At 51.0% G+C, this 26,057-nt stretch overlaps 10 protein-coding genes across 10 annotated transcripts; 4 read left to right on the forward strand and 6 right to left on the reverse strand.

Annotated features, from left to right (window-relative positions):
* Positions 1-44: 44 nt before the first annotated feature.
* MIND_00868800 (uncharacterized protein) lies at positions 45-3,593 on the reverse strand (the record flags this gene model as incomplete). Its single annotated transcript, XM_037365347.1, has 9 exons — positions 45-286; positions 339-476; positions 532-660; positions 707-915; positions 964-1,363; positions 1,416-1,512; positions 1,559-2,552; positions 2,599-3,322; positions 3,368-3,593. 9 exons carry the CDS (start codon positions 3,591-3,593, stop codon positions 45-47), a joined length of 3,159 nt encoding a protein of 1,052 aa, XP_037218589.1.
* Positions 3,594-3,768: 175 nt separating this feature from the next.
* MIND_00868900 (uncharacterized protein) lies at positions 3,769-6,379 on the reverse strand (the record flags this gene model as incomplete). The annotated part of the gene is made up of 8 exons (XM_037365348.1): positions 3,769-3,893; positions 3,943-4,035; positions 4,086-4,419; positions 4,487-5,290; positions 5,341-5,463; positions 5,513-5,932; positions 5,980-6,311; positions 6,370-6,379. 8 exons carry the CDS (start codon positions 6,377-6,379, stop codon positions 3,769-3,771), a joined length of 2,241 nt encoding a protein of 746 aa, XP_037218590.1.
* Positions 6,294-7,469, forward strand: MIND_00869000 (uncharacterized protein; the record flags this gene model as incomplete). The annotated part of the gene is made up of 4 exons (XM_037365349.1): positions 6,294-6,299; positions 6,359-6,427; positions 6,480-6,692; positions 6,747-7,469. 4 exons carry the CDS (start codon positions 6,294-6,296, stop codon positions 7,467-7,469), a joined length of 1,011 nt encoding a protein of 336 aa, XP_037218591.1.
* Positions 7,470-7,750: 281 nt separating this feature from the next.
* MIND_00869100 (uncharacterized protein) lies at positions 7,751-11,237 on the reverse strand (the record flags this gene model as incomplete). The annotated part of the gene is made up of 14 exons (XM_037365350.1): positions 7,751-7,793; positions 7,839-8,130; positions 8,186-8,354; positions 8,406-8,896; positions 8,946-9,024; positions 9,339-9,776; positions 9,822-9,972; positions 10,017-10,134; positions 10,181-10,424; positions 10,474-10,640; positions 10,690-10,747; positions 10,794-10,844; positions 10,893-11,042; positions 11,091-11,237. 14 exons carry the CDS (start codon positions 11,235-11,237, stop codon positions 7,751-7,753), a joined length of 2,598 nt encoding a protein of 865 aa, XP_037218592.1.
* Positions 11,238-13,568: 2,331 nt separating this feature from the next.
* On the reverse strand, positions 13,569-14,913 carry MIND_00869200 (uncharacterized protein; the record flags this gene model as incomplete). The annotated part of the gene is made up of 3 exons (XM_037365351.1): positions 13,569-14,281; positions 14,337-14,615; positions 14,670-14,913. The coding sequence occupies 3 exons, from the start codon at positions 14,911-14,913 to the stop codon at positions 13,569-13,571; spliced, it is 1,236 nt and encodes a 411-aa protein (XP_037218593.1).
* A 223-nt stretch (positions 14,914-15,136) lies between these two features.
* Positions 15,137-17,161, forward strand: MIND_00869300 (uncharacterized protein; the record flags this gene model as incomplete). Its single annotated transcript, XM_037365352.1, has 4 exons — positions 15,137-15,674; positions 15,722-16,472; positions 16,522-16,687; positions 16,736-17,161. The coding sequence occupies 4 exons, from the start codon at positions 15,137-15,139 to the stop codon at positions 17,159-17,161; spliced, it is 1,881 nt and encodes a 626-aa protein (XP_037218594.1).
* Positions 17,162-17,537: 376 nt separating this feature from the next.
* MIND_00869400 (uncharacterized protein) lies at positions 17,538-20,273 on the forward strand (the record flags this gene model as incomplete). The annotated part of the gene is made up of 19 exons (XM_037365353.1): positions 17,538-17,708; positions 17,752-17,806; positions 17,854-17,945; positions 17,997-18,413; positions 18,466-18,609; positions 18,658-18,681; positions 18,728-18,792; positions 18,907-18,940; positions 18,991-19,038; positions 19,089-19,170; positions 19,225-19,287; positions 19,337-19,472; positions 19,518-19,544; positions 19,596-19,665; positions 19,717-19,743; positions 19,793-19,824; positions 19,881-19,933; positions 19,984-20,078; positions 20,127-20,273. The coding sequence occupies 19 exons, from the start codon at positions 17,538-17,540 to the stop codon at positions 20,271-20,273; spliced, it is 1,782 nt and encodes a 593-aa protein (XP_037218595.1).
* A 270-nt stretch (positions 20,274-20,543) lies between these two features.
* On the forward strand, positions 20,544-21,305 carry MIND_00869500 (GST N-terminal domain-containing protein; the record flags this gene model as incomplete). Its single annotated transcript, XM_037365354.1, has 1 exon — positions 20,544-21,305. One exon carries the CDS (start codon positions 20,544-20,546, stop codon positions 21,303-21,305), a length of 762 nt encoding a protein of 253 aa, XP_037218596.1.
* Positions 21,306-21,402: 97 nt separating this feature from the next.
* On the reverse strand, positions 21,403-23,772 carry MIND_00869600 (Protein kinase domain-containing protein; the record flags this gene model as incomplete). The annotated part of the gene is made up of 6 exons (XM_037365355.1): positions 21,403-22,195; positions 22,246-22,328; positions 22,375-22,566; positions 22,613-23,298; positions 23,346-23,469; positions 23,521-23,772. 6 exons carry the CDS (start codon positions 23,770-23,772, stop codon positions 21,403-21,405), a joined length of 2,130 nt encoding a protein of 709 aa, XP_037218597.1.
* A 376-nt stretch (positions 23,773-24,148) lies between these two features.
* On the reverse strand, positions 24,149-25,956 carry MIND_00869700 (uncharacterized protein; the record flags this gene model as incomplete). Its single annotated transcript, XM_037365356.1, has 11 exons — positions 24,149-24,199; positions 24,249-24,809; positions 24,861-24,986; positions 25,042-25,069; positions 25,123-25,154; positions 25,204-25,477; positions 25,524-25,587; positions 25,639-25,678; positions 25,728-25,738; positions 25,795-25,862; positions 25,910-25,956. The coding sequence occupies 11 exons, from the start codon at positions 25,954-25,956 to the stop codon at positions 24,149-24,151; spliced, it is 1,302 nt and encodes a 433-aa protein (XP_037218598.1).
* Positions 25,957-26,057: the final 101 nt, after the last annotated feature.

The raw sequence follows: 26,057 nt of genomic DNA on the forward strand, positions 1-26,057 counted from the left end.
ACGACATTCACCGCTAGTAACCTTATCCTAACGTCAGTCTATCTCTACCGCTTCAATGTCCGCTGCTTCTCTGCGAATTCCACAATCTTCCTATCCACAAATAACCCTTTACGCTCCCGCACTGCATCCATATAGCCCTTGGCAATATTTGAACGGTCTGCTTTCTCTCCGAGGTCCTCCAACTCTTCCTCAGTAGTTGGCACCCAGAATGGATCTTGATCAAGTAATTCATAACCCGCAAATATCAGCTGGGGGCTGGCAGCTCCAGAGGTGCGCTTTCGAATGTCTTGGGGAGTAGTACGCATCAATTTTATGAATTAATGAAAAATAACACGAACCATCTGCAATGCCAAAGCTCTCGACGACCGGTATCACAGCGGAAACCATGAAAAAGGATGTGCCCTCCTTCATCTCTTCAGCCACAATACGACCTCTCCGCCGAGCAACAACGCCATATACTTTGCCCAACACTTCCGCTATTCAAGGGCATATCAACCCATCACCGGTCATGATACGGGCAAAACGACTCACTCGATGCTTGAATGTCGCATGAATACATCGCGAGCATCAGACGCGGCGACCAGTCCAACAACCCGTTTCTACAGGCATCTCTAACAGCGGATATGACCGACCCAGTCACTTGTGCGATCCGGTTTTGCTCTTGACCCAATTATCAGCGGGCTGTTACAGACGTCAATCAACCCACCGATTTCCTTCGTGAGACTTTCTCTGTCAATCTCTACGCTCTCCACGAAATAGGCCATGCCCTCGACGGGCTCATTACACAGTGGCCCTTGGAAGGTCGCCAGTCGAAAACCAGTCTCAATGTGGATATCCAAATCCCGGATCACCTTCTCCTCGTCCGCTTCTCCCGCCAGTACCTTTTCTGCAGTTTTGTCCAATCGGCGTTTCAATCTAAACATCATTGAACGGAGCCAATCAGAGAAAATAAAGCGGACATACGATGAATGCCCGGCGCTAGATTTCCGCGAGTCGATCAAAATGCACCCACCAGCATTCTGTGGTCCAAACGACCAAATGCGCTCCACTACATCAATCCACTCCCCACCGACTTGTGTGCATTTCTCATGTAGCGTGGTCCAAAATTTCTCGGGTTGGACACTTGGTTTCCGCATCACAGTACCATCGATGATATTCGCTTGTTCATCATCCCCATCTTGTTCTTCTGTGGAGCCTTTGCCTGTTTGCTGTAGGGTTTTCAATATAGCAAGGTTTTGCAGTATGAAATCGAGGATCGGGCGGGGTATGGGACTAGCCCTGATGGTAAAGCTAACCACTCCTTGAGAGCTCGTACCCAGCATAGTTCCTCGAGTTGCATTCGGAGTCTTCGGTGGGGCCATATCTAGAGCATCCATTCAATCTACAAGATCAAAAGTTTCGCTAAGTAGGAATACCTGTAGCCTTGACCGCAGTTTCCCGGAATGGGACGATGGGTTTGGATGCTTGGATCTCCACTTTAGCGAAGCGTTCACGCAAATCCTTCAGGCATCGCTGCAACGAAGTTGATCAGGAAGCACTGCTTTGGAAGTGGGCCCACCTCAAAGTGTAGCTCTCCAGCCGTTAATATAACATACTCTCCGGTTTGCTGTTGGAAAGTTTCGACACACGGATCTGATTGACTCAATAATTTGAGTCCGGCAATCAACTTCGGCATGTCTGCTGGCCGTGCCGGTTCTAAGGCCACTCGTAATATCGGCGGCGCAATCCGGTTAACGCTGCCAAGATTCAGCATAGAATCCTCTGAGTCGCCTCCAGCACCATGCGAAGACGGTGCAAACAATGTTGCGCTCCGCCAGACTTTGCCTTCCAGTCCCTTGATAGCGAATATATTTCCAGGGCGAACGGTGTCGACTGCAACCAATTCCCTGCCCATCATGACATATAGCCCTTCGACGGTGGCCTTGACGAGATGCTTTACATTATATGGGTGATTCGGCGCCAAAGCTGGATTGTATTTGGGTAAAACACCCCAGACAGCAATGCCGGTTTTGAGAGCTCCAGAGTAGAGTCTAGCAAAACCCAAGTTGATCTCGCCATCCTCTTGTGTCAGCTCTGTATCTTCATTTGACGGGGCTTCTTCTTTCTCGACTTCGGCCGCACTTTCTTTAGCCGCAGCCGCCTGCCTCGCTTCCTTGGCCTCTTTCGCCTTCGCCCTCATTTCCTCCGCGGTCATCGATCGTTTTTTATTCTCTGGTAGGTCTTTGCTTGAGACCGAGAACATTTTGCTGACGAATGCGACGACGGCAGCATCAGCATCGTCCTTGGACGCAAACAAGTCTTGCTCAATCTTATTTTTCGGCCGTATAGTGGTCTCGTAGATCTCAGGGTACAGCATTTTAGGAATTCGGGTTGCTTGAGAGACAGCAGGAGCAGGCACCACGTCTATTGCAGCCTGGATGATACACGTCGAAAGCGACAGCCATTGCGAGAATATAAGCGATAGGAGATGTTTAGAGTCCTTCGATTTGAGATCTCGGGGCGGAATTTTGAGGTTCAAAGCGCCAACAATCTTGGTCACCTTTTCGGTGTTTCTGATCACGTAATTAGCATCTACGAGGAGAGAAATCGACGACAAACGGGTTCAGTATAACAGCATCATAGACGGCCCAGATATTTTCCAGCACAAATTGCACGAAAAGAGGCTTGAGAGCACGTCCGCGAAGGTGTTTATAACTGATGACTTTCTTGGTCTTTGGATCAATGTAGAAGTCTCCCCAAAGCACGCGTCTTAGATTAGCCTCCTTCATCCCCAGCTTGATAGCAAATAGTTGGGCGAATTTGGCAATTCGAAAGCCCCAGCCATCGATGGCAGACGCGAAGATGACGTTTCCGCGTTCAGGTGCGAAGTAAATATCTTGGTCGTCTTTCTCTTGGAATTCTTCTTCTGGGGCGTCGGTATCAGCATCGGCAGCGTCAGCATTTCGCTCCTTCTTCTCTGCCAGTCGCCTTTCGTGTTCTTCACGCCACCGCAGGTCGTCTTCCATCCGATCTCCTTCAAAGAATTTGCCCATGACCGCGTTAACCTGTTCAATCAACCGCGCTAGGTGATGATATGCTTCAACCGGAGCCAGCTTGAGCTCCGTAATGAGACGGTCGAATTTGTTGATAACTAGGATAGGTCGGAGCCGATCGAGCCAAGCTTGTCGCAGAACAGCGATGGTTTGTGTGCAAACACCCTCAACGACGTCAACGAGAACCAAAGCTCCATCGCATAGCCGTGCCGCAGTGGATACTTCGCTCGAAAAGTCAACATGTCCCGGCGTGTCGATCATATTCACCACATAAACCTTTGGGCTTTTGCCTGGTTTTCATGATAAAGGACGACAAATAGCGGGGAATAACTCACCATCCTTATCCATAACTTGGAATCGCAGTGACACCGCGCTACTCTCCATAGTGATTCCCCGCTCTTGTTCATCTTCCCGACTGTCCATATACCGCATCTTGCCGGCCATTCGTGACGAGATGATATTGTTTGCGGCGAGAAGAGCATCCATAAGTGTCGTCTTGCCATGATCGACATGGCCGAGGGTCGTAAGTATTCGAATGTTGGCAGGATCTGGTGCTGCCATCGTAGTCGCAGTCAAGTAGCAAGTCACGACACTCGGAGCCGGGTTTGATGCCAAAATTTTTGCATCTCAAATTTGGACTAATAATGATACACAAACAGACCAAACAGTAAGTACAGGAGGCTCTACATTCAAGGAATGAAAATGCGTGAGTAGCCTTTGACGCTACCCGTTCAGATCAATATAAGTTCGGAGCTATGCGGTAGAAAAACTCACATTTCTCTGCAGCATGGGCAGCGATGCTTAGAAGCAGAAGCCCTGGACGCAAGAACCTCGCGGCATCCATCGCACATTGACAGACAACTGCAAAACATTGAGCAATGGATGACGGAAGTGCTGACCATTTACCGACAAGGCCAGCATATGACATCGCGAGCTTCAACGGTGCAAATAACACAATTCCGTCGACTATCATCTTCCAATTGTGCATTCGGAGGTGGAATAGCTATAGGAGGAAAAGGTCTAATGGACAATACCCAAAGTAACGAGACTCACAAACAACCGACGCTTCTGGAGGCACTGGTTGGACGAGCGCCCCGTAACGGCTCCTCGTTAGCGGCACTTCATCACTACGGGTCAGATGGGCCAGAAGCAATGGGCCCTCCATTGTTGTTGCCAGATCAGAGTACATTTGAGTTGCTTCATTATCCTGCAGTGTATCTTCGTTCTCCGGCTCTTCCTCCGAACTCTCCTCGAGACCCCAGTGTTCTGCACCGTCATTCTCATCGTCGCTGATCTCCTCTTGCCTCAAGAAGCGCATATAGAGTGCCCGGTCTTGGCTTTCGTCCGCCTCTAATCTTGGCACTTCTTCTTGAGGGCTCTCGGGAGCCTGCGACGCTCTTTTGGGTGTCCCAAGACTTCCCGCCAGTCAAAGCATAGCGCCATGATGCACGAACAAGCCCACGAGCGACCCCTGCCATCGTTCCCAAGAATATCCACGCCTCTTGCATCCATCGCCAGTTGATCAATCTAGCACCAAATGTGCCTCCAGTACGCACTCCAACGTCGACCTCTTTGATTTCGTTCGTCAGCCCACGCTTCCTGAACTTTCGACCAGTATCTGTGGACCCGAAGCCACTTGAAACCTCCACCAATCCGCTCGCTCCCAACTTGGCGACACCATATTGAGGGAAACGCTGCATTGCACTCGCGTTGATACTGGGCAGTTCGTTTCCCCAGCCACGGAGACCAGTGGCTTCAAGCGAAGCAGTTCCGACCCGAAGCAGGACAACGCCCCAGTCCTCATCATACGATGGCGCCCAGTCCCAGATTCCATTTGCGCTACCTCCCGTTAAACCGAGTCCGAGAAGGGGCCGAGAGACCCGTCCAGTTAGAATTAGTTGAGTGAGGGCGTTAAGCACAATGGTTAGGGTGATCGTCAATATCAAGAGGGTCTCGAACGTGTTGGGCACGTAATTGAGAAGTGGGAAGGACCCGGAGCCCGTGGGCCGTGAGTAAAGTGGGCCTGCAGATGGAGGGGAAGGAGGGGGAGTCGGAGCCGGGAACTTTTCGGCGGTAGTTGCAACAGAGACATCAGGAAGTCGTGCCACGGACAGAGGGAGAGGTGCTGGTGAAGCCATATAATGCGAGTATAGGGTTGAGTGGAAGTGAATCAAGGCCAAGGCCGACGAGAGTGCTGTTGGTAAGAGACGATGGTTAGACCAGCGTTTCCTGATGGATAAGATATGGAATATAGTTAACTGTTACAAAGGTTAGTGATTCATATATCGGTCACAGCTCTGAGGTTTACTTGAAGCAGAGGAATAGTGATTGAGACGATCACATGCTTGTCGGGACGAGAAGGAAGTCCCGAAGGCTTATAGACGTGGGTGATGGGAGAAGAGTAGATATGCAAAAGAAACGAGTAGCCGATCTGAGCGGTGATGTGAGAGTGGCGAAGTATGAGCCAAAGAGAGACGAACCAAGTTAAAAGGTGTCGAATTGGCATTAATTTGGACCAGACCGAACCCCCCGTCTAAACCTCGGACAAAGGACTCCATAGCAAACGCGGCACAGATGGCCATAAAGGTGCGAAAGCAGACTTCATCCATCTCCAACCGTTGTGTCCATTGGCCGAAAGACGCGATGTACCCGCCAGGCCGGTTTACAGGATAGAGATCAGAGACCTGGAGTAGTATAGCGGCCCAAATGAGCAGCTGTTTGGAAAGAAAGTAGAGCGTCGGGAGCTGGAAGGCCAAGCGCGTGGATGTGCGGGTAAGGTCGAGTGGAAGAACGGCATTCCAGACACGTTGAACCAGGTTATGGCTTCGGCTGTGATCATGCGACCGGCTGGCTGAACGTGGAGGGACGACTATGTTCTGAATCCGATGCATAACAACTGCCTGAGGAGCGTTGGCTTGTTGAGCACAGAATCCAGGTAAAAACTCACCAATAGGAACAACCCCAACATATACCCCGACAAGAAGAAAGCAGCAAAGCTATAAGGGCCCAAGTCCGAGCCTCTCCCCGACAGCGATGGCGAGCGCGGGGTGGCTGGCTTGCTGTCCAGGAGAAATTCATCGAACAAAGAGTCTGCTTTGCGAATCCGGGCAAGAATTCTTGAGGGGAAGGAGATGAGGCTGGTGAAGTTGAGAGAGATGTTATAGGCGGGGGAGGCAAGTGGTTCCGGGGCCAGGGCAGGGCCCTTCTGCCCAGTAATTGACTTCCACAGCGCCACGGTGGAAACAAAATAAGGACTACGAGATGAGTGTCGCTGGTGAGCTCATCGCGGCCATCAGGCGTTGATCGGGAGCGCTGATCTCTCAAAGCTTTCTTTGACTTGGAACCATCTTGTTCTTCTCGGTTACTTTCACAAATCGCCACACTGTAGAATATCGGTTAAGATCCTAGCTTTCTTCTCGCGATAGATATACTAATTAGCAGCTATAGATCCAGATGACTCGGGTTGACGACCATGTTGTCCGTCGGAAATTCCAGCATATGCTCCAGCCTACTTTCCAGCCATTTCCTTTCACCTCGCTCGCTGTAGAGCTGGTCATGCAGATACTAGGGTATGCCGTCACTACCGGGCAATCAACATACCGCGCACTCCTCTTGACGAATCGCCAAATCTATGACTGGATCCGCCTCGAAATGCTGCCGGTTTGTGATTTCCCTGTCCCCGCCAAATATCGAGCTTATTGTGAAAACTTGCAGAAGGTCGCCGTCGTTCTCAAGTCCAAGGAACAACTACAGGCGTTTGACTACTATCTCGACAAACGCGGCGCTCAAGTCATCCCACGCATTCGTGCTCTTTGGACGATCTGTCCTGGTTCTGGTCATGATATAAGCACACTCGGTGTTTCCATCATCCAGCGCTGTATCCACATTCGCTCTCTCGCCTGCCCTCCCTATATCTTGCAGAGACTTCTAAGCGGACGAACGCTAAAACACAAAGAATGTGTCTCCCTCACCTTGTTCCAATACCGCGCTTACTGGGCCGGATCGATGACCGATACCGCATTCAAAGCTTTTATGAATCAGCTTGAGCACCTATATTTCATCGGCGCATTGGAACAAAATCACTGGTCCCCCAATTCCATTGTGCCAAAGCTCGACAAGGTCAAACGCATATCGATTGCCATAGGATCAGATCCTCAACTGCGGCCTGAGGCATTGGTGAATCTCCTCGAGTCACCAAAGCTCCAACAAGTGGTTGTCACATCGCACCTCCATAGTGATGAACATTCGAGTCTTGTTACCCAGGCATCCACTATCGACCACCGCATTATGATCATGCATCGTCGGAGACGGTGGAAGGAGCACAACATCTGGCAAGATGGTATTCATGATCCTGACTGCTTCTGGAAGCAAGCTGCAGCTGAAAAAGACCTTCCGCCTCCCGCGCTCCATAGCAATTATTTTCCTCCTAGCACATGATGATTTTTCTTTCGTCCCAATGAAACACAATGTACGCTAAAAAGCTCCCATTCTACAATGTCAAGTACCCGATTTTCATATCGTGTCTTCGTTGTCCTTACCTCAGACTCACTGCTTGCATTTTCTCTCTTTTCGCGAGTTTCTTGCTAGGATTCTGACTCGAACACCCAGTACTTCCGTTCACACCTTCATTTCTGGGACTATTTGGACAAAAAAAAAACTTGAATGCTGGCAAGTGAAAGATGATACAACAACTAGCGCTGCTCTAAGAGGGATGCGGATTAGGGGGGGCGGGGAGAGAGCTGCCGCATCAGCAGCTCATACCTGCAAGCAATCAGCACTCGAGAGGACGAAGGCAGAGTCACATACGATAACATGGTGACAGCACTGTTGGGAACCGTGCGAATGAGGTTCACAGACAGGCCTTTGTATAAACTTTTCCAGCCCTCTGTCCTTATGAGTCGTTTGGTTGTGTGCACAATACCGCCCCGCTCCAGCTGAGTCAGCAGCCCGTCTGATGATTCTGCTAATGGTCGACGTTGGGTTTGGAGTCGCGTCCGAACGACCTCGTGTGGATAGGTCACAAGAGAGGCGGTCATCTTAGCCACTGCTGAGCAGAGGAGAATACGGCTCGTGGGGAGAGGAACTTGGGAGTCGCCCTCTAACCATAATGAGTAAGCTTGTCTATTTGTCGTGGAGAAACCACAACAACTCACGCGCCCATATCTTCAGTTGTTCATAGAGCGGAAACTGTACGACAACGTGTGATATGCCGAGGAGACTGGGAACCAGACCGCGGTAAAATGCGCTAACGCCTTCGGTGCGATAGATGGTCAGGGCGGCGTCTAAGGTGTGTTTATATCTAACTTCCTGACGGGATTGTGTCTGGAGGACCAAGTCAGCTGAACTCCGTTCTCGATAACAAGTAGAGCGCACCATGAATCGTGTCTTAATTACCCACAACGGGTTTGTACATATTGTGCTTGTCGCGCCAGCTCCCATCGCGGAAAGAATGTGGAGAGACCAGGGGTGCTCGCGTATTGTGGGTTGGTAGCCTTTGACCTGCGCAGCTGGGTATAGGCGTTCTTGCTGGGGCGTTACACCAAGAGGAGGTTCGCCAAAATGAGTCTTGATGGTGTCATAGACTGAAAAGTAAATGGCCCATGTTGGTAGATAGCCCAGAATCGTCGGGCCCAGTCCTCTGTAGTATCCGCGAATTCCGTCATGTTTCCAGATGGACCTGACTGTTTCTAAACAGGAGTACAAGTTCAGTAAGAAAAGGTAAAGAGGGACGGAATTGGATGGCTTGCCTAAGATCCCTTCATACCCATGATGCCCAGCAACGGCCCTTTGGGCCTGTAACTTCGTTTTGACAACGTCTAAAGGACAAGTAGCGACGCTGGCAATGAAGCCACTGCTTGCGCCGGCTGCTCCGAATCAGATATGAACTTGCTTCGAGCTTAGCAACTGAGTGACCTATCATGCTATTCGCAGCGGACCATGGCCTTGACTGCTGCATTACCCCGGCAAGGCGCACGGGGGGCTGACGACCAGGCTGGCAATCTTCGGCGTCGTTGTCGCGCGTCAGGACTCGGGAATGACGGAAGGAACCAAAGGAAACACAAATCAAAATCAGGCTCCATTTTGTTTGCTTCTCCTCTTACCATCATCATCGAAACCCTCGCATCTTGGTTCCACTTTAGTTACATCGGACATCTCTGCCAAGTGTTCACTCTCGCATTGTCTGCAGAATAACACAATATCCATTCAGTCAACCCATTCCCTACTTTCAGAAAGACACCAGCACAATCTCCGTATCGCTCAATGGAATAGACCCCGCATCGACTGACTCTACAACCACTGACCCACTCGGCAGCCCGCTCGCCGTATCAAAAGACTGTCCAGCCCACAAAAGTCCAGTCGTTGCATCGGCAGAGCTGTGATGATGTCATTCAGTAGAACAAATGCACGAGTGTCGGAGACATACGGGATGGAGAGCCGCTTCAGGGTCACCTGACCACCAATCGACAACGAAATGGTCTTAACGCCGCGTTTCTTACCGCTCCCGGCAAAGAACATGGTGTGGTTAATGAGAACTGCGCGCTTGAGCACCCCTTTCTCATAAAACGCGTAACCTGAGACCGCCTTGTCGTTGATATCAAGCTCAACTGCTGTGGTAGCTCCCGAAGTTCCAATAGCTTCAGCAGTTACGATTGCTGCGTGGTACGCTGGTTGGACATGCGGAGGAAGCGGGGTGCTTAGGGGAGATGCGTCAATCGTTGAACGGGTTAGCTCAACCGGTTGGATCTATCGACTGTTAGTCAATAGAAGTGAATTTGGAGCCATCCTCACCAGATTGTACTTGTAACCCACACCCTCGTGGAAGAAGAGCCGGCTTACTCCTAGTGTGCCCGCCAACAGAGTGTAATCAAGCGTCCAGATCGCAATACCGCCCACATTACTCGTGTTGACGGCTCCGTGATTAAAGCAAGAGTTTGTCTCTCTGCATTGAATGAAAACAACGACATGTCAAGGCGAATGACAAACCCAAGTACGTAGTCGAGGCCATGAGAGCGCACCAGAGAAATTGCAGGTGACAACTGGGTGAGGTTGGACTGGATGTTTGCCTTGATGACGATGTCAGTCAAGAGTTCTCCTCCTCCACCTGCTTTGTATCAGCTCTGCGGAACCCAAAGAGAGGGAATGCTGACATTGGTAATGATGGGTCGAATACGTTTTCAGCAACGATCCAGCTGCACTGTTCAGCATGCCCCCGTTGATCACTCCAGAGGGTGTGAAGCCTGTCGCCGCATTCGAAACACCGGCCCACGAAGGCCCGAAGTACTTCGGCCCGCTGGCCGAGGTTACAAGACCCGCGTTGGTCAAGTTTGTTGCCAACTTGGTCCATTGTGAGATATAGGCCGATATATTCCAGTTCGCAGACGTGTAATTGAGCTACAGTCCAAAATGAGGGAAAGATCAATGCATAATGTGGCGCAGTCACCTTCCCAGAATATAGATCAGGCTCATTTCCTATCTCAATAAACTCCAATGTGACCCCAGCTGCCGCCATGGCAGGCGAATCGAAAGCCTTCCGGATGGAATTCGCTTCAAGGAACGCAGCAGTGACGTTGTTATGCAAGAGGTTGACGCCCCAGACCACCTTGGTGCCTATGTATGTAAGTATTGAGCGGAGGCAATCGCTAGTACGGAGGCAAACCAGTAGGAAGGTGGTCGGCGATCTGGTAAAATCCATCACCAACAATGACCTGCGAAGCCTGGCTATATCATGAGAATGAGAAGCTAGAAATTCGCGAGAATGACCTCAGGGTATGGGGTTGCAACGCTGGGGGCGACAGGCACAGTCTGAGAGAACTGTAGAAGTGTGAGAATGGTTCAGCGCCGATGAAACTGACGAGTGACCTTTATAGAGGGATTGAAGTCGGTTCGATCCTCTGAGTCTGCACCAATTCTGAACCACGGAGGTTCCCCAGTGCGCTGCTTGAGATTGTTGAGGGTATTGCTCAAGAAGGAGTTTGGGGCGGATGTGCCAGCCCAGTCGGTCCAAGCATCCTAGAGAATATTGGGTCTGGTTCAACCTCAAGGAAAGGATAAGCTGACCTGTTCAATGGACAGCGAGAACAAAGTTGGGCTAAGAGTTTGTGCTGCAGAAGGCGCTGCTGAAGGGACTGAAACAGACACTGTTTGCGGCTGAACTGAGCCAAACGAAGCGGAAAGGGAGATGACGAAGAGGGCTGAGAGGAACATGGTGGGTTGACCTTACACCGCTGTCTGGAGTCGAAGAAATATATCGAAGCTTGCGACACATGATGGTAGGTGGCTCCAGAGAGCCAGCGTGCGGGAAAATAGGACTTCTCTGACAGTGAGCAGTCACCTGGTGGTCGGCGTAGATGTAAATAGAGCGGGGAAGTATGTACTCAGTCGGTGAGTTCGGACCGCCGCCGGCTTCTCACTTCGACGTTGCCCGAGTAGGGCGAAAGAGACAGCTAGCTGAAGGCAGTGTGTTCGCGGGGAGTAGTTATAGGGTGGGAGAGGTGGATCATGGTCGTTATCCCAGGCTAAATTGCAGTATTGTGCATTTTTAGCCAGGGAAGAAAGAGGACGAAGCCAATGGCATTGGCAGGAGGCGGCAGAAAACTTGAATGTGACCACGTGATAGTGACAGCTCGCGACCCATTCGAATTCGTTGTTGAACTTAACTATAAGAAGGTCGAATTGCGGTTGATTACCATGCAGCATGCTCAATACTAGTAGACAGCCCCCAGCGCCGAACACTTTTGGTGTTAATGTACCATCCGCACTCGGCGCTCAATGTGACTTGATCAGAGTTGGATTGTCCGAGTCCATGTCGCTTGATACACTTCCCGCTGAACTACTTCAAAGGCTACCCTACTTTGTGGACTCCATTGAAGACATTTTGTCTCTCTCATCGACGTGTCGTGCGCTATATCACACATGCGCCAATCCCAGTCCAAAACTGCTGTCGCGACTTGTGGCAGAATCCGGGCGAATTTTCTTTCGTCCTCATCCTCACATGATCATTGCTGCGACAGCAAGGCAACTCGCTAACTGGGCCATCCAGCAGCACGATCGACGAGTTCAACTAGAGGAAGCTATCCGTGGCGGTGTGGACAAACTTGCGGAATTGGCGGTCTCCGTCGTTGGACTCACTATGGATGACATCAGGCGTTTATTGGATTTCAAATACACAGTGCTTAACCCACTCAATCGGCAGTTGGACTTGTCCGTGGGGCCCAGCTCGGATGAAGAATGGACCGTGTGCAACGACCCCGAGACCACCCTGCTCACCTGGGTCATCTATGGCGAACTCTTCCACCACTCGACGGAGCTTGGTTATCTTCCCTTTCAGTGCCGCCCGCTCACCTGCGTAACACGTTATAAATGGTTCACGTATTGTGTGCCAGATGTCAACTCATTCGAGCATCTTGATTTCCAAAGCGAGCCGGAGTTCTTCAAGAACTACGACGAAGAGAAAAGGGACAAATTTCAACAACTCAGCCTCCAGACTGCGACAGATTTCCTTCGTCCACAGCTCTGGGAAGAAGCACTCCAGTCGACAAAAATCTGGAAAACGATGAACCCTGCTTTGCGACCGACCTTCGTGACATGTGCGATGCATCTAGGCTTTGGAAGCCTACAGTTACTTGTACCCGGTGGGCCAAACAATATGGAAGACGAACTTGAGTCTCTCGCAGCCAATCTGGCACAAACATTGAAAGTTACTCCGAGGTCGGAAGAGGTGCTTTGCCTGATTGAGGCACGGAACAAAGAGCTGCACCAGTTGGTCAACGATCCATGGTGGCTTGGTGCCATTGCAACAATACTCGAGGATGTCCGCTTCACGTTATCGACAAGCTGGCCTGGAGACGCAGACGCAGATACGGGACCGCTGATTGAGGCGATTCGTAACCCTGCCCAGAAGGCAACTGTTGAGTTATTTTGAACAAATATATAGGAAAAACCCAATACGCGCAAGTTCATTCTGTGTCCTGTCCTTTCCAGTGCTTTTTGGTGGCAAATTGTTGATGTGATCCGCTTGTAGCCTCATCGTTGCTCGCCATCATCCATTTCGTTTGTTATTGTGGTGCCTATCGCATTCATAGCATTGCATTCAGACGTCTTCCAGACGCAAGGTACGTCATAGTCCAACATCGCGCAGAACAAATGTAGAAAGGAAGGGAAGGGCGAGGTGCGCACTGACGCTCGAGTTGGGATACATGTTAGACCGCGATAAAAGAGATGCTGGCTGGCAAGAAAAAAATGGATCCAAAGAGGTGGGTAGGCGTGAGGTAGGAGATGAAAAAGAGGCTTGGACGTACTGTAAAAGTAACAGAAAGAGAATGGATGCAGAGCATTCGTTGCAGCCTGCAGCGCGGACGGACAAGGGGGGCAGTAGTGGGTAATATTGGAAGCTGAACATGTCCAAGGTTGATGTGGAGGAGAGAGGAGGAATAAGTAGACACGAAGAGAGAAAGAGTATATAATGTCAAGGGCGAGAGAAGATACAGACCAGCAAACCGACCGAAGGGAAAAGAATAAACAAAAGCGAGGGCACACTCAATGAGCAGTGTCGTGTGTACCAGCATCGCTCATCGTTTCAACTTTGACTCCTCGAGATGAACCGACACTTCGGATGTCTTTCCCTTCGTCCGCGAGTTCGCGGTTGATCAGTTGTTCTTCAGTCACTTCTGGATTCTCTGGGCTCTCGCCTTCTTCTACTGGTCGGTCTGCAAAGTCTGGTTTGCGAAGTGCTTTCCGGAATGCATCGGCCATAATTGCCGCATCAGCGCCAGAGAAAGGACCTGGGTCGCCGGCACTCCCGGCCCGGGATATTGTTGAAGCGCCATCTGGAGAGACTACGCTTGGAGCCCCATGGACGTGGGAAGTCGTACTGGCATGCCGACCTGGAATGGCAGCCGCGGCGAGAAGAGGTGATGCGGCAGAATGGCCAGTGTTGGCCATCATGGGAGAACTGGAACCCATCGAATTGCGATTGGACTCGATGGCATTTCGTCTGCGTATCCGTCGGATTATGAAGAAGGTGAGAATGCAAGTCGTGGCAACAGCAAGGAAGCCCAGAACAACGATGACAGCGATGGCCCAATGAGGAAAGTTGCTCGAACTTGATGCACCAGATTGGACCCCGCCAGTACTTGTCGACCTAAGCGACAGTGACGAGCCTGTTGTAGAAGCAGTGGTCGGATGAGTCGCACTGGCTGCCAGCGCTGAAGTTGACATGGCCGCAAGCACCGAATCAGCGAATGTTGTTTCTGTGGGAAGTTGACATGAGCGATGGCAAGAGAACGACATGATGGGTCCACGCACGAACGGCAGAGAAGGTGGCTTGAGGCTGCTGTGTCCCATCGTCAAGCGACTTGTCTGAGCGAGACATTATCCAGAAGAAAGGATACGAGATATTGGCATTATCCCAGTTGGCACCACGGTCTCCCCACCACGAGTCGTTGACTTGTGCAGTGACGGAGCCCGCCCGACCCTTGGGGTTGACAACGTTCGGGAAGAAAAGTATCTGCTGCTGGGAGTCGCCATGGAAGAGGTATATGTTGACACGGTCCGTCTGGGTGAATTCGGGGAGATTAGAGTTCCCTGCGACGAAAATGTAAGCAGGGAAAAATGATAGATAGAGGTCCAGCGACGCACAAACAAAGGTGGCCCATTGGTGTTGGGGAATAACAGTGTTCTTGGTAGGATAGCATGAGACGACGTCGTTTCCAGCTGCGAACTCGCAAGTCTGTTTGGCAGACTCGACCGAGTTCTTGTCAGCCACGATTTGACGGGCCATTTTGGAGGTAGAGCCGGAATGGTCTGTTCGTCGTCGCTTGTTGAGCCCAGGGGAGCTCGTCTGAGCTGGCCAGCGCGCGTTTTGGGAACGAGAGGCGGCCATTCTACAACATCACCGGCAAGAGAAAGCAAGCAGACGTCACACGCGTCACATCCGTTTCACGCAGTCCAGGGCGGACTCTGTCGTCAACCGCTTGGAACTCACGACAAGCTGTACAGCATCCAACTCGTATTTCACTCTTTATTCTCTTGTTGTGTTCCTAGGTAAGTAGCTATTTCCCGGCGTGTTTCTGTTTTTTTTGTAATGATGTCACTTCATCGTGGAGATGTCGACTCCTGGTTACGCCCATCTGCTTGCCCACCTGCACCAGCGCAAGGACAAAAAAACCCTGCCGCTTAGTACAATTCAAGCTGCGACTGCCCACCACTTGGCCACGCTGTCACCTCTCCCAACTCCGCTTGCCGCAATAATCTTGTCCTCCCCTCTTTTTACTGCCCAACCTCTCACCAACGAGAAGCTCCAAACTCTGTTTACCGCATTCCGCCATGCAACTCATATTCGCTTTCGCGACGCACAGAAAATCGACGAGAAGCGATCATTTGTTGACGCAACTTTTGCGAGAGCGCTAAGAACCCGAATCGCGTTATGGTCGAACGCGGTTTTAAAAGGAATTAAAGGAGGACAACCGCTATTGCGACTGGCCTGCTGTGGAGGTCTACTGGCAGGACTTGAGGATCTGAAAGCGGCCGAGAAAATCGAAGTTGACCGCTCACAGATTGAAGACGAAGTTGTCATATCTGTTGCTGAGGTTATGGACAGCTCAACATCGAGTTGGGAAGCTGAATTCCAGTCTGCAGGAGACAGTGCGTGTTGTCAACTTGCTCTTGTCATTAACGGAAACCAAGTTCAGTTGATCCAATTTCATTGGCGTTGATATTTGCATCCCATTCCCTGGTTCTTGTCGCTCGCAAAAGGCTAAAAGCCTTACCGCTGGCAGTCCTTCTAGATCTCCTCACCTTTACCATCGCGTCGGCCTTCGCATCTGGAACCTTCGTGAACGCATCGACTCTCCGCAAGATTAATGGATCTCCTCTCATGCAGTCGATTGCTCCACTCGCAAAACTCACGGCCCTCGTCACATCAGTGCTCTGTGAATCACTGTCCAATGAAAGCGTTGTGAGCTCACTTGCAACTCTCCAAGTATTTCTCGCCATGTCCAAGACCATTGAAACGGATTGGCAACATACAAGTCTTGTCGGTGATGACCTAACCTTGGTTTGGAACAACCTCAAAACTTTCCTATTTGCACACATCATGATAGCGGAAGCAACGTTGTCTGCGCTCGTCTATATACCCGAGCCACCTTCTTCGATACCTCTCACCGTCCTACACACTCTGCATCATCTATCTTTTGTGGTATCCCAGTTTGGCGGCCTTTCGACAGCAGCTCAGCCAGGTTTTGCGGAACTTCGGAAGACATTTTACCTCGCGTTGGACTTAATCGCGGCAGGAACTGCCTCCGACACATTCGTAAAGGAGTTGGTGGGGCATACTAGCGGCGATCTTGCAAAGACGGCCTACGAGTTAACGTGTATTGAGCAGCTCGTCCCCGTTCTAACTGATGACTGCATTCGGTCTGATGCTATCCCGCTTGCACTTCCGTATGGTCTAATAGATTGCTCTTTTGCTTTATGCTCATCTGCTTGATAGGTTTCTTTCGGTCTCGACTCACCGCGAGAGTTACGAGTCCGCGCACTCACTTATACTCGCCGTCTTTGCCGCCCACGCGGATCATGCTCAGACTCAACCCTCCGACGGCGATGGACAAGGATTTGTCGTGCGGATGATTCCGTTCTATGCTCAATGTTTACTGGAGGCAAGCTTTCTTTTTCAACCGGGATTCTTTGATCCTGATGCGGCCTAGAATTCAGTTGATGGCCGACTGAGTACTGCCCAGTTGCGGCTAGCCTACTCGTCGCTGGTTCGATGTGCAACCGCCAAGGATGACACGATCGCGTTATACTGCATTGAAGTCTTGGATAGAATGATCCAAGAACTGTCCGGAACAAGTGTTGATTCATATGCCAGCGACAGAGTCCACCGGTTGCATCTGACCCTTATCTCAATTGTGCCTGCAGTGCCGTTAAAACTGCTCCCACGCATTTTAGAGCGGGTCGGCCAAATCCTCCTCAAAGCCGGTGGTGACGAGATCAGGAAGAAGGAACTGCACGACGCGACGTTTGTCGAAATTTCTGAGCGGATCGGGGATGTCCAAAAGCCGGTTGCAATGAAATGGTGGTATGGATTGGGTCTGGATCAGCGGAGAGACTCTCAAATAGCTGCTTTGTAAGTCATAGAGAGGATGCTGAATCAATCCCAAACTTTCTGAAAGAGAGAAATGGGTTTTGTCTTAATTACTAAACATTCCCCGCCAAACCTGCCTCCAGTTTTGAATGAGCTAGGACAACAAGCTAAGTACTCTCGAATAGCTGCTTTGTCAGCATGACAACTGTGATGTCGGATTCTTCACTCCTCCGACGACGGTAAACCGGTTTTGATATGTAGCAGCACTTTCTCTCGTCTTCCGCCCTATCCCGAAAAGGGAGCATTTAAAGAGCGCCGCTCCCGCCCGCCCTGCCCGAAAAGGCTCGAAAGTTGGTATTTTGACAAGACCTAACTTTTTTGTCTTGATTTCACACCTTTTCTCCTGTTCCTTCGTCTTCACGATGTCTGAATTCTACGGTGGCGAACTGGGCCCGAATGCGCCTCTCCCTACCGATGTCACCATTCCCCAGTTCATGCTTGACCCCGCCTATACCCATCCATTGCGTCCGCCACAAGGCGACATTCCTTGCTTCATCGAGGATGCGACAGGAAGACGTGTCTCTCTAGGCGAGGTGTGTGGTATTGTTTTGTGAAACTATTTCCTCAAATATATAGGTCAGAGACCGCACGACCGCGGTGGCGACGGTATTGAAGGAGAAGTACAAGATTGGTAAGTTGCGAGTTGTTATCTGTACCGTTTATGAACGGTTGTTTTAGGAGATGGCCAAGTGGGTGAGCGACTCGATCCGAAGAACGACCAGTTGGTTATTGACGCAAACAAGTACTCGTGTGCAGCCCCAATCATATCGGTGAGTGTTGCTAGTCAGTAGGACATGCATGCGCTTGACCCAAACTGCTAGACTACCCCATCGTGTTGTGGGCTATCACCACCATCGGTGGAATATTCAGGCATGGGTTATTTTCTTTCACGCGTTTTTCTCGCTGAACAAGTCAATAGTGGCGCCAATCCATCCTACACGGCTTCTGAGATTGAATACCAACTCAAGGTCACCGAGGCAACCTTCATTGTCGCCCACTCAAGCACTCTTACCGCTGTCCTCGATGCTGCCAAGCGCACTGGACTGCCTCTGGATCGCATAGCACTCATTGACGCCCCAGCCAAAGCTCCGGTTGTGACACTATCCTCCCTGGTTTCCCCAGTGTTGGCCCGTGGCGCACCCAGCTTCTCACACGTCGGTATCAAGCTAAAGCCTGGAGAAGGCGCGACCAGGGTTGCCATGTTGTGCATGTCTTCTGGCACCACAGGTCCTCCAAAGGTGCGTCATTCTCCATTCTCTATCCCTGAGCCAACATCGGGCCGTACTCCAGGCCGTCGCTATCACACACGCTGCAATTGTCGCGAACATGGTCCAAATGCGCGTCGCATGTCTCACCGACAATCCCTGGCTCGACAAAGGCGATGTCGTGCTTGGCGTCTTGCCCTTCTTCCATGTCGCTGGACTCGTTTTCAACGTCTGTTACTTCTTTGGATCAATGGCGTTTTCTCAAATTCTTCCATAGCTGCATTTCATGATCTTTAGTGCCGTGGGTTTGCTTCTCTTATCTAACGAAGATGCTCACCCGAACACAGACAACCCTCGTTGTTATTCCCAAATTCGACTTCCTCGCTATGCTTGAAAGCATTGTCCGATATCGGTAGGCAGGCTTCCGGCAACCATTCTTTGAGGACTAACTCGAGTTCGTAGTATCCAACACCTGATGCAAGTTTCTGTATACCGGCATTTCTGAGGATATGCTGACCTTCTCTAGGTTGGTCCCGCCGATTGCTGTTGCGCTCGCCAAAGTAGGTGAGCTAACTTTACAACATGCGCTTACTGACGTTTTCCCTTCAAGCATCCGGTTGTCCGGAAATACGATCTCAGCGGATTGAAGTTCATCGGGGTAATTTTTCCTTACAAAACCCATCTCATGACTGATAGCTTTTTTGTCAGTGCGGTGCCGCCCCGTTAACCAGCGAGCTGCAGGAACAACTTGTGCAGTTATTCCCTCAGGTGAAGACGGGACAAGCTTATGGTATGCTAAGTGTTGCGCTCCGGAAGTATGGGCTGATATAGATGGGAAACCAAGGGCTGACCGAAACTGCGACGATTTTGTCCATGACGCCTTTCCACGTACCAAGCTCATTTGGCTGTAAGCATCACCTTTTTTGGAGGAGCGCTTTCTGATGAAGGGCTTCTAGCTGTTGGTCGTTTGATTCCTGGAGTTCGTGTCCGACTAGTCAAACCGGATGGCTCGCTAGCGGGGCCCAACGAGCCAGGTGAGCTTGTGGTCAAAACGCCATCACTATCTTTGGGGTACCACAAGAATAAGAAAGCGTGAGTTGAGGATTCAATGATCCATCAAAACTGACAATACTATAGGACGGAAGAGTCGTTTAGCGCGGATGGGTGCGTCTCATAAGCGATTGCTAACCGTTTCTCTAATGGGGTGTGTACTAGCTGGTTCCGGACTGGAGATCAGGTGGTGATTAAGGACAATGGCGAGGTTTGGGTAACGGACAGGCTCAAGGTGCTCCTTCTGGCAACTCTATTTTCCTCAGCGCTCAAACCCATCTCGTAGGAGTTGATCAAGGTCCAAGGATTCCAGGTTTGTGACTGTTTCATCCCATGCTCGCCGATATAGATGTCCTTTCAAGGTGTCTCCCGCCGAGCTAGAGGGCTTGATCTTGTAAGAGCTCTCAGCTCACTATCGGTCATCCCATAAGACTCATTTCTGGTGACCAGAGACCACCCTGATGTTTCTGACACATGCGTCGTTGGCGCTCCAGATGACCGACGTGCGTTCCTTCCTCCGGCATTACTTGTCAATACTGAAAGCATCCCACAGTGGGCGAAGTTCCTCTTGCATTTGTTGTTTTAACTGCCGATGCGGAGAAGCGAGCCAAGACAGACGCAGAGGCCATCAAAACCTCGATCAAAAAGGTACCTTTTCACCCACTTGCCCTCTCTCTCTTTCTGACGCGGCATCAGCTCGTCTCGGATAACAAAATCCGCTACAAGCACCTCGCTGACGTCGAGTTCGTTGCTGTGATTCCCAAAAATGCGAGCGGGAAAATACTGCGTCGGATTCTGACGGAGGAGGTGCGGGCGCGAGTCAAGTCGAAGTCGAAGCTGTGAGGTTGGAAAAGGCTCGGTAAATTATTCAATAGGTACATATATGTGTTGTTTGTTTCTTTGGTGTATTCAGCCCTAAATAGAGGCATTTCCAAGACCGCGTAGTCCTAAAATGAGACTACATCAACTCAGCTAGAGCATACCCAGAGGAACTCCATACGTCACGTGAGTGTGTTTTATCTCTTCATCGGTTTCCCATGACCCGTTTCGCCGCAGCGAGCGGCGCCCGTAGGAAATGGATCGACGGCGAAACAAGGCTTGCTCATTACCCTCATGCAACCCATTCTCTTCTATGACATTCCCTTCCAAGTGGTTGGTGAGACATGGTCGCCCAACACCTGGCGGACGAGGTACTCGCTCAACTACAAAAACCTGCCTTACACCACGATCTGGGTCGAATACCCTGATATCGCCGCTCTCTACACGGAAACACTGAGGATTCCACCCAGCACTACGCTCAAGAGCGGCAAGCCATATTACTCCTTACCGGTCATCCACGACCCCAACACGGGCGAGACGGTCTCCGACTCGATGCGCATTGCCGAGTACCTTGACAAAACCTACCCCAGTTCGGGTGCCGGCCCGATTATCCCGGCGGGCACGCGTGTGTTGCAGCAGACATTCCAAGTCGCGTATGACCACATCTCGACGCCGATGGTCCCCATTATTATCCCGCGGATACCAGCGGTGCTGAACCCGCGCTCGCGGGAGTATTTTCTGCGGACACGGGAGGTCAGCTTTGGTAAGCCGTTGGCGGAGGTTTTGCCGAAAGGTGAGGAGCACACTGCGAAATGGGCAGAAACCAAGGCTGCATTCGCGAAGATCGATGGGTGGATTCAGGCAAGTGGGGGGCCGTTTATGATGGGCGACATTGTCTCGCTGGCCGATTTCGTAGTCGCAGGCGAGATGCACTGGGTCAGGATTGCATTAGGCGCTGATAGCGACGAGTGGAAGGAATGGGCTGAATGGAATGACGGGCGGTGGGCGAAGCTGCTTGCAAATCTTGAAAAGTATGAGGGGCAAGACAATTTGTGAACGGTCCAACCTACAAACCTATAGAAACACCCTGAATGGATTACAAGCAATATACGACGACTATACAAACCGTAAAGATACCAGATAGTGAACCCGTTTACTTTTGAGCGCTTCTCAACTTCTGCAAATCAGCATATGAACTGTTCCGGCTCTTCGAAACTACCCCAGCAGCAGCAGACAACAACGTCGAAGCACCAGGAATGAACCCTATAACGTTGTCATAGTCCCCATTGTCGCCTTCATCGTCCGAGTTGGGTGCCGTCGCTGCAGCGCGGAACCCAAACAGTCTTTCGTCCAACCAAGTCATAGGATGAGTTAATCCTAGTCCTGGCGCATCCACACCCCCGTTTCCGCTCTTCCGCCTCCACAGACCAGGGGTACCACCAGACGGAGGCACGCTTGCAGAGGGCACGAGAATGCGCCACTGGTCGAAATCAGGGTATTGCTGGGGTCCAAAGTCATTGATCAGGCTCGACACCTCGTTGGCCAGCTCCACCCGCATCGCCTTGAGTTGGTCCAGCGAGCGTTGCTGACCTGGAATGAGCGCAACAATGAGGGGAGGAAGTGATTTGAGCACGTCCATCCCAGCTTCACCGAACTTGAGTGCGGCGTAGCTCATTGCTGGTACGCCAAACAGAACGATCAAGGGGGTCATCAGCCGCCATTTCAAAGGCGCATTGGTACGGATCGCGACTATGGTCCCGATGATGGCGTAGAAAAGGTAGAGTACTGGCGCGACACCCAAGGAAATGAGGACTTTCCAGCTTGCCAGGACATCTCGAGCGGCGATTTTGACCCGCGAAGCAGCCAAAGCTTCTCTGGCTTTTTTCCTGGAAATAATCGACGCCAGAATGAATATTGGCCCGTTGAGGATCAGTCCAGGCAGAGCACTATATGCCTGAGTGAGCAGCGAGTATAATCGGTCGGATGTCACGCTTACAACACACTCCACACCGAGAGAAGCCCCATGCGGTACACCAGAAGCGCTAGCGTTTTCCACCTCAAACGCTCTGCACGAGGAACCTGTCGCAAGATGAGCGTGGGGATATATAAAGCCGATTTGACCAACCTGATGATCACGCAAGCCCATATCCCGAACCATACGATTGTAGCGAAGCACTTCAGCGCGCAATTTCTGTACCCTTGGTTCGTCTTTGTGGAACTCATACCCTTCCAGCAGCCGCCTATTGAGCTCGACGACTTGACCAAGAGTTAAATGTTGACTCGGCGTCTTGTACAATCGGCGAGTAGCTTGGATAAGCTAGTCTCCGATTGAGCGACATCAAAATCTCGTGGAATGCACATACCATCAAGGTGTCGTAGTCTGGTGCAAGAACAGTGACAGTCTTAAGAGCGTTGAAGATGAGGTCGAGAAGGTTGGCAACTGCTTCACGTTTCTGCGCGCCGCCCTTCTTGAAAAGCTCCACGAGCTCCGCTGGAACTTGGAGAGCCCGACCAAACTCGACAACAGCCCGCGATCTGAACTTGTGGGCGTGGAAATACGACAAGCCCACGGGGACAATTTGGACATTGAGTCCCGGATTATTTGCCATAGCACCGAGGGCCATGATAGAAACACCAGCCTTGAGAGGGAGTAGGTCTGTCCGGTCGTGACTTCCACCCTCTGGGAAGATCCCAATGCTACCATTACTGCTGAGTGCGTTGTAAACATGGTGATACATCTGTTGCTGGTCGACATAGGGCAGACGACGGAAGGACAGACTCCCGCTCTCTGTCGCCTCGCGGACTTCGTCTGTGCATTTGCCTTGGTCGTTGGAAAACTCTTTCTTGATCCTGAGCTCAGTGTCGGATATAACATCCGTGATTTCAGCAGTAACGCTGCCAAGGCTCTTGGGAAGCATTATTTGCATGCGGGCCGTAAATTCCGATTTGAAGCAAGTGCCTTCGCCTAGCACAAGACATGGGTCGTCGGGAGACAAGTGAATTCGACCAGTGCCTGGCTTGACATTGTCCGAAGCACGGGCGACAGGAACTAGAAGTAGCTGTGGATAAGTGGTGGAAATAGACGTGGCCACATACTGGAATCGACTAAGCGCGCAAAGAAACCGACAGCGGCACGTTTCATGCTCGATGCGGCAACGAGGAATTGTACGCGACGACCGCTTTCTTTATATGCCTCAAGGCCGAGTATCATGTCGAGAAACTAGGGCAACATTAGAGCCAGCCAGAACTGCAGGATGAATGGATAACACACCTGGTTGTTGTGTGGGGCCCCGACAAAAATAACAGCCCCATCTTGAGGGATGTTGAACGAGCCTCTGGTTCGGATTTCTCTGAAGAATATCCCGGTGACGAATCGGAAAAACATCATTACACTGGCGAAGGCGGCCCTTGAAGCGCGCTCGGTGGGTTTTGCGTCAGTGCCTGCCTTCTGAACCTGTTGCGAGGAGCCAGATTTGTCGTCGCCATTGGCAACCTTCTCTGCTGGTGGAGAGGAGGAAGACATGGTATACGAAGGGGTTTTACAGCGTGCCTCCAGGCGAGGTGACGATGAAGTGAAGGTGAGAGGTAAGGAAAGTTAAAGTTTGGGGTAAGCTGTGGTACGTCACAGTTTTCGCTGACAACTCGGCGCAGTCCACCGGATCTACCAAAACCAACTCCCCCGTCGCAAGCATTGCTGGTCGAGTACTTGGTTGGTGTAGGAGTTAGTCAGAGAGTCTTATCACCGAGGTTAACCTTCACGTCTTTCAAAAAATCTCTATCATACTCGCCTGCCGCTCTATCTGATTAGATGTGTCTGACTTGGTCAACAAACAACATCAATGCAACAGGTAGTACAACAAATAGAGTATAGGTTGTGAAGTAAGCAGTCCAAAGCATTGCTATCGTGCCCATGTGGTATATGTGCCCGCACTTCCATACGGATGCGTCGTCTACAAGTTATGAGCAGGCAATTAAAAAGGGTAAAGGGCCACCACACACCTCTACCTCAGTCAGATCCAGGCTACTGCCCTCTCTTGGATTCCTGTCCCCTGTCTTGTAACTGGCATCATCCCACTCGCTGACAAGTCTCTTTGAGGCTTGTCGTCGAGGTTGGATGGGCTGTTCTTGGATCGGTTTGGGTGAGGGGGCAGTGCTTCGGTACGCGTCGATGCTATAATTTCGTTTATGGACACTCTCCAAATCATAATCTTCGGACGTGATCCCAAAGGCAGGATTTGGTGCAGCAACAAATGCCCCGGCCGAGGAGATGTCGACAATTTGGGCTGCTGAGACAGGTGCCTTTTTCGTTGCGGAGTTGTAGTCGAGTCTCTGGAGTTGAACACCAGGACTTGTTGGCATCGCCTTCCACATATGGCCAACGCTGGTACCGTTTGCCGTTGTCGTGACTTCAGAACTGTACATTGCGTCGGGGTCAGTGGAGCCGTAGTCAGGTCGACCACGAGCACGGGAAGGGGCTGCGCGGTTATTGAGGAGAACGAGGAGCGTGTTGGAATATATGCCGGGTAAAATCATTGTGGGGCAAATGAAGTAATCGCTTGTCTAGGATTCGGAAGATGAAAAAGAAGAAGAAACAGGGGTTGGACCACATACCGGCATTCCAGCGAATAGAGCGAGCCCAATGATAGCAACGGACGCGGAAAATGAGTTTGTCTCGATGATAAGTCGAATGACTCCCTGAACAACGTCCCTCGTGTGCGGTTCCGACGCTTGTGAGAGCTACAGGATAAGTAAGTTGAACAGACGCGAAAGATGAAAGGCTCTGTCAGCTTACGAGATACGTCATGGTGCCAGCAATCATGCTAGGAACTCGTCATCGAGGGCAAATGAGAAACAAGGAGGGCCGCGGGCGTACATATCTGCAACAGCGGCACCGACTAGCCACATCTATCTTGCGTTTAGACGAGTCAACGGATGAAGTAGCAAAATGACACACGTAGACAAGGACGGTTCTAGTCTGGTCATGTTGTTCGTTCGACTCAATGAATGCCTTGATACCTCCTCCCATGCCACCGGCAGCTTGAAGCAAGGACACTACCGCGATGGCCCCTGCCCACCAGACTGTCCACTTGTACTCGCGGAATACGCTGATGCGATAACAGTAGAAGAGCTGAACGGAGAGCGCGATGACGGAGCCCATTAACGGTGTATAGAATGGGGAGAATCCAGCTTTGGAGAACTCAAGAAGGTTGCCAAATCCGTCTCCAAACCTGGGGAAAGGTGAACGCTGTACCGAGGAGAGGACTGTTGACATACCAGCGGTTAGCGTCCGCAGCGTTGAGGCAGGAGCACACAAGCATCGTAAAGAACACAAAATATACTTGGAACAGACATCAACATTAGTCGAAGGGTGTGGCAGTACTCCACGCACCGAGTGCTTTGATAGCGGGTCGATCTTTAGGGAAACATATCTGGTGCGCCAATGTTGGACTGAGGAGATCGCTAACGCAGGAAGCGAACCTTATACACGTCTGTAAGAATAGTTAATTAGGCGCCAATCCAAAGTAGAACATGAAAACAAACGCACAGACTTGAATGAACAGAGTGCCAAACAACCAGAAGTTGAGCAGCGTTCCTATCAGCTGAGAGCTCGTGCTATATAGGGCGGTGAGAGCAAACGAAAAGGGAAACAAACGCCCAACATTGTGCCAAGATGAGGCGGGAGAGGCGGTGGGCCCTCTGTGGCCATTTGTTGCGACGATGGAGGAACACCAAAGGCAAAGGCAAATCGTGACAGATCCTCAATTTTCTATAAGCTTGGTGTTTGATGAAACGGGACATGTCGGCAGC

This window comes from Mycena indigotica, assembly GCF_014461135.1.
Source record: "Mycena indigotica strain 171206Taipei chromosome Unknown Mind.scaff0007, whole genome shotgun sequence".
In the NCBI taxonomy this organism is placed as follows: Eukaryota; Fungi; Basidiomycota; class Agaricomycetes; order Agaricales; family Mycenaceae; genus Mycena; species Mycena indigotica.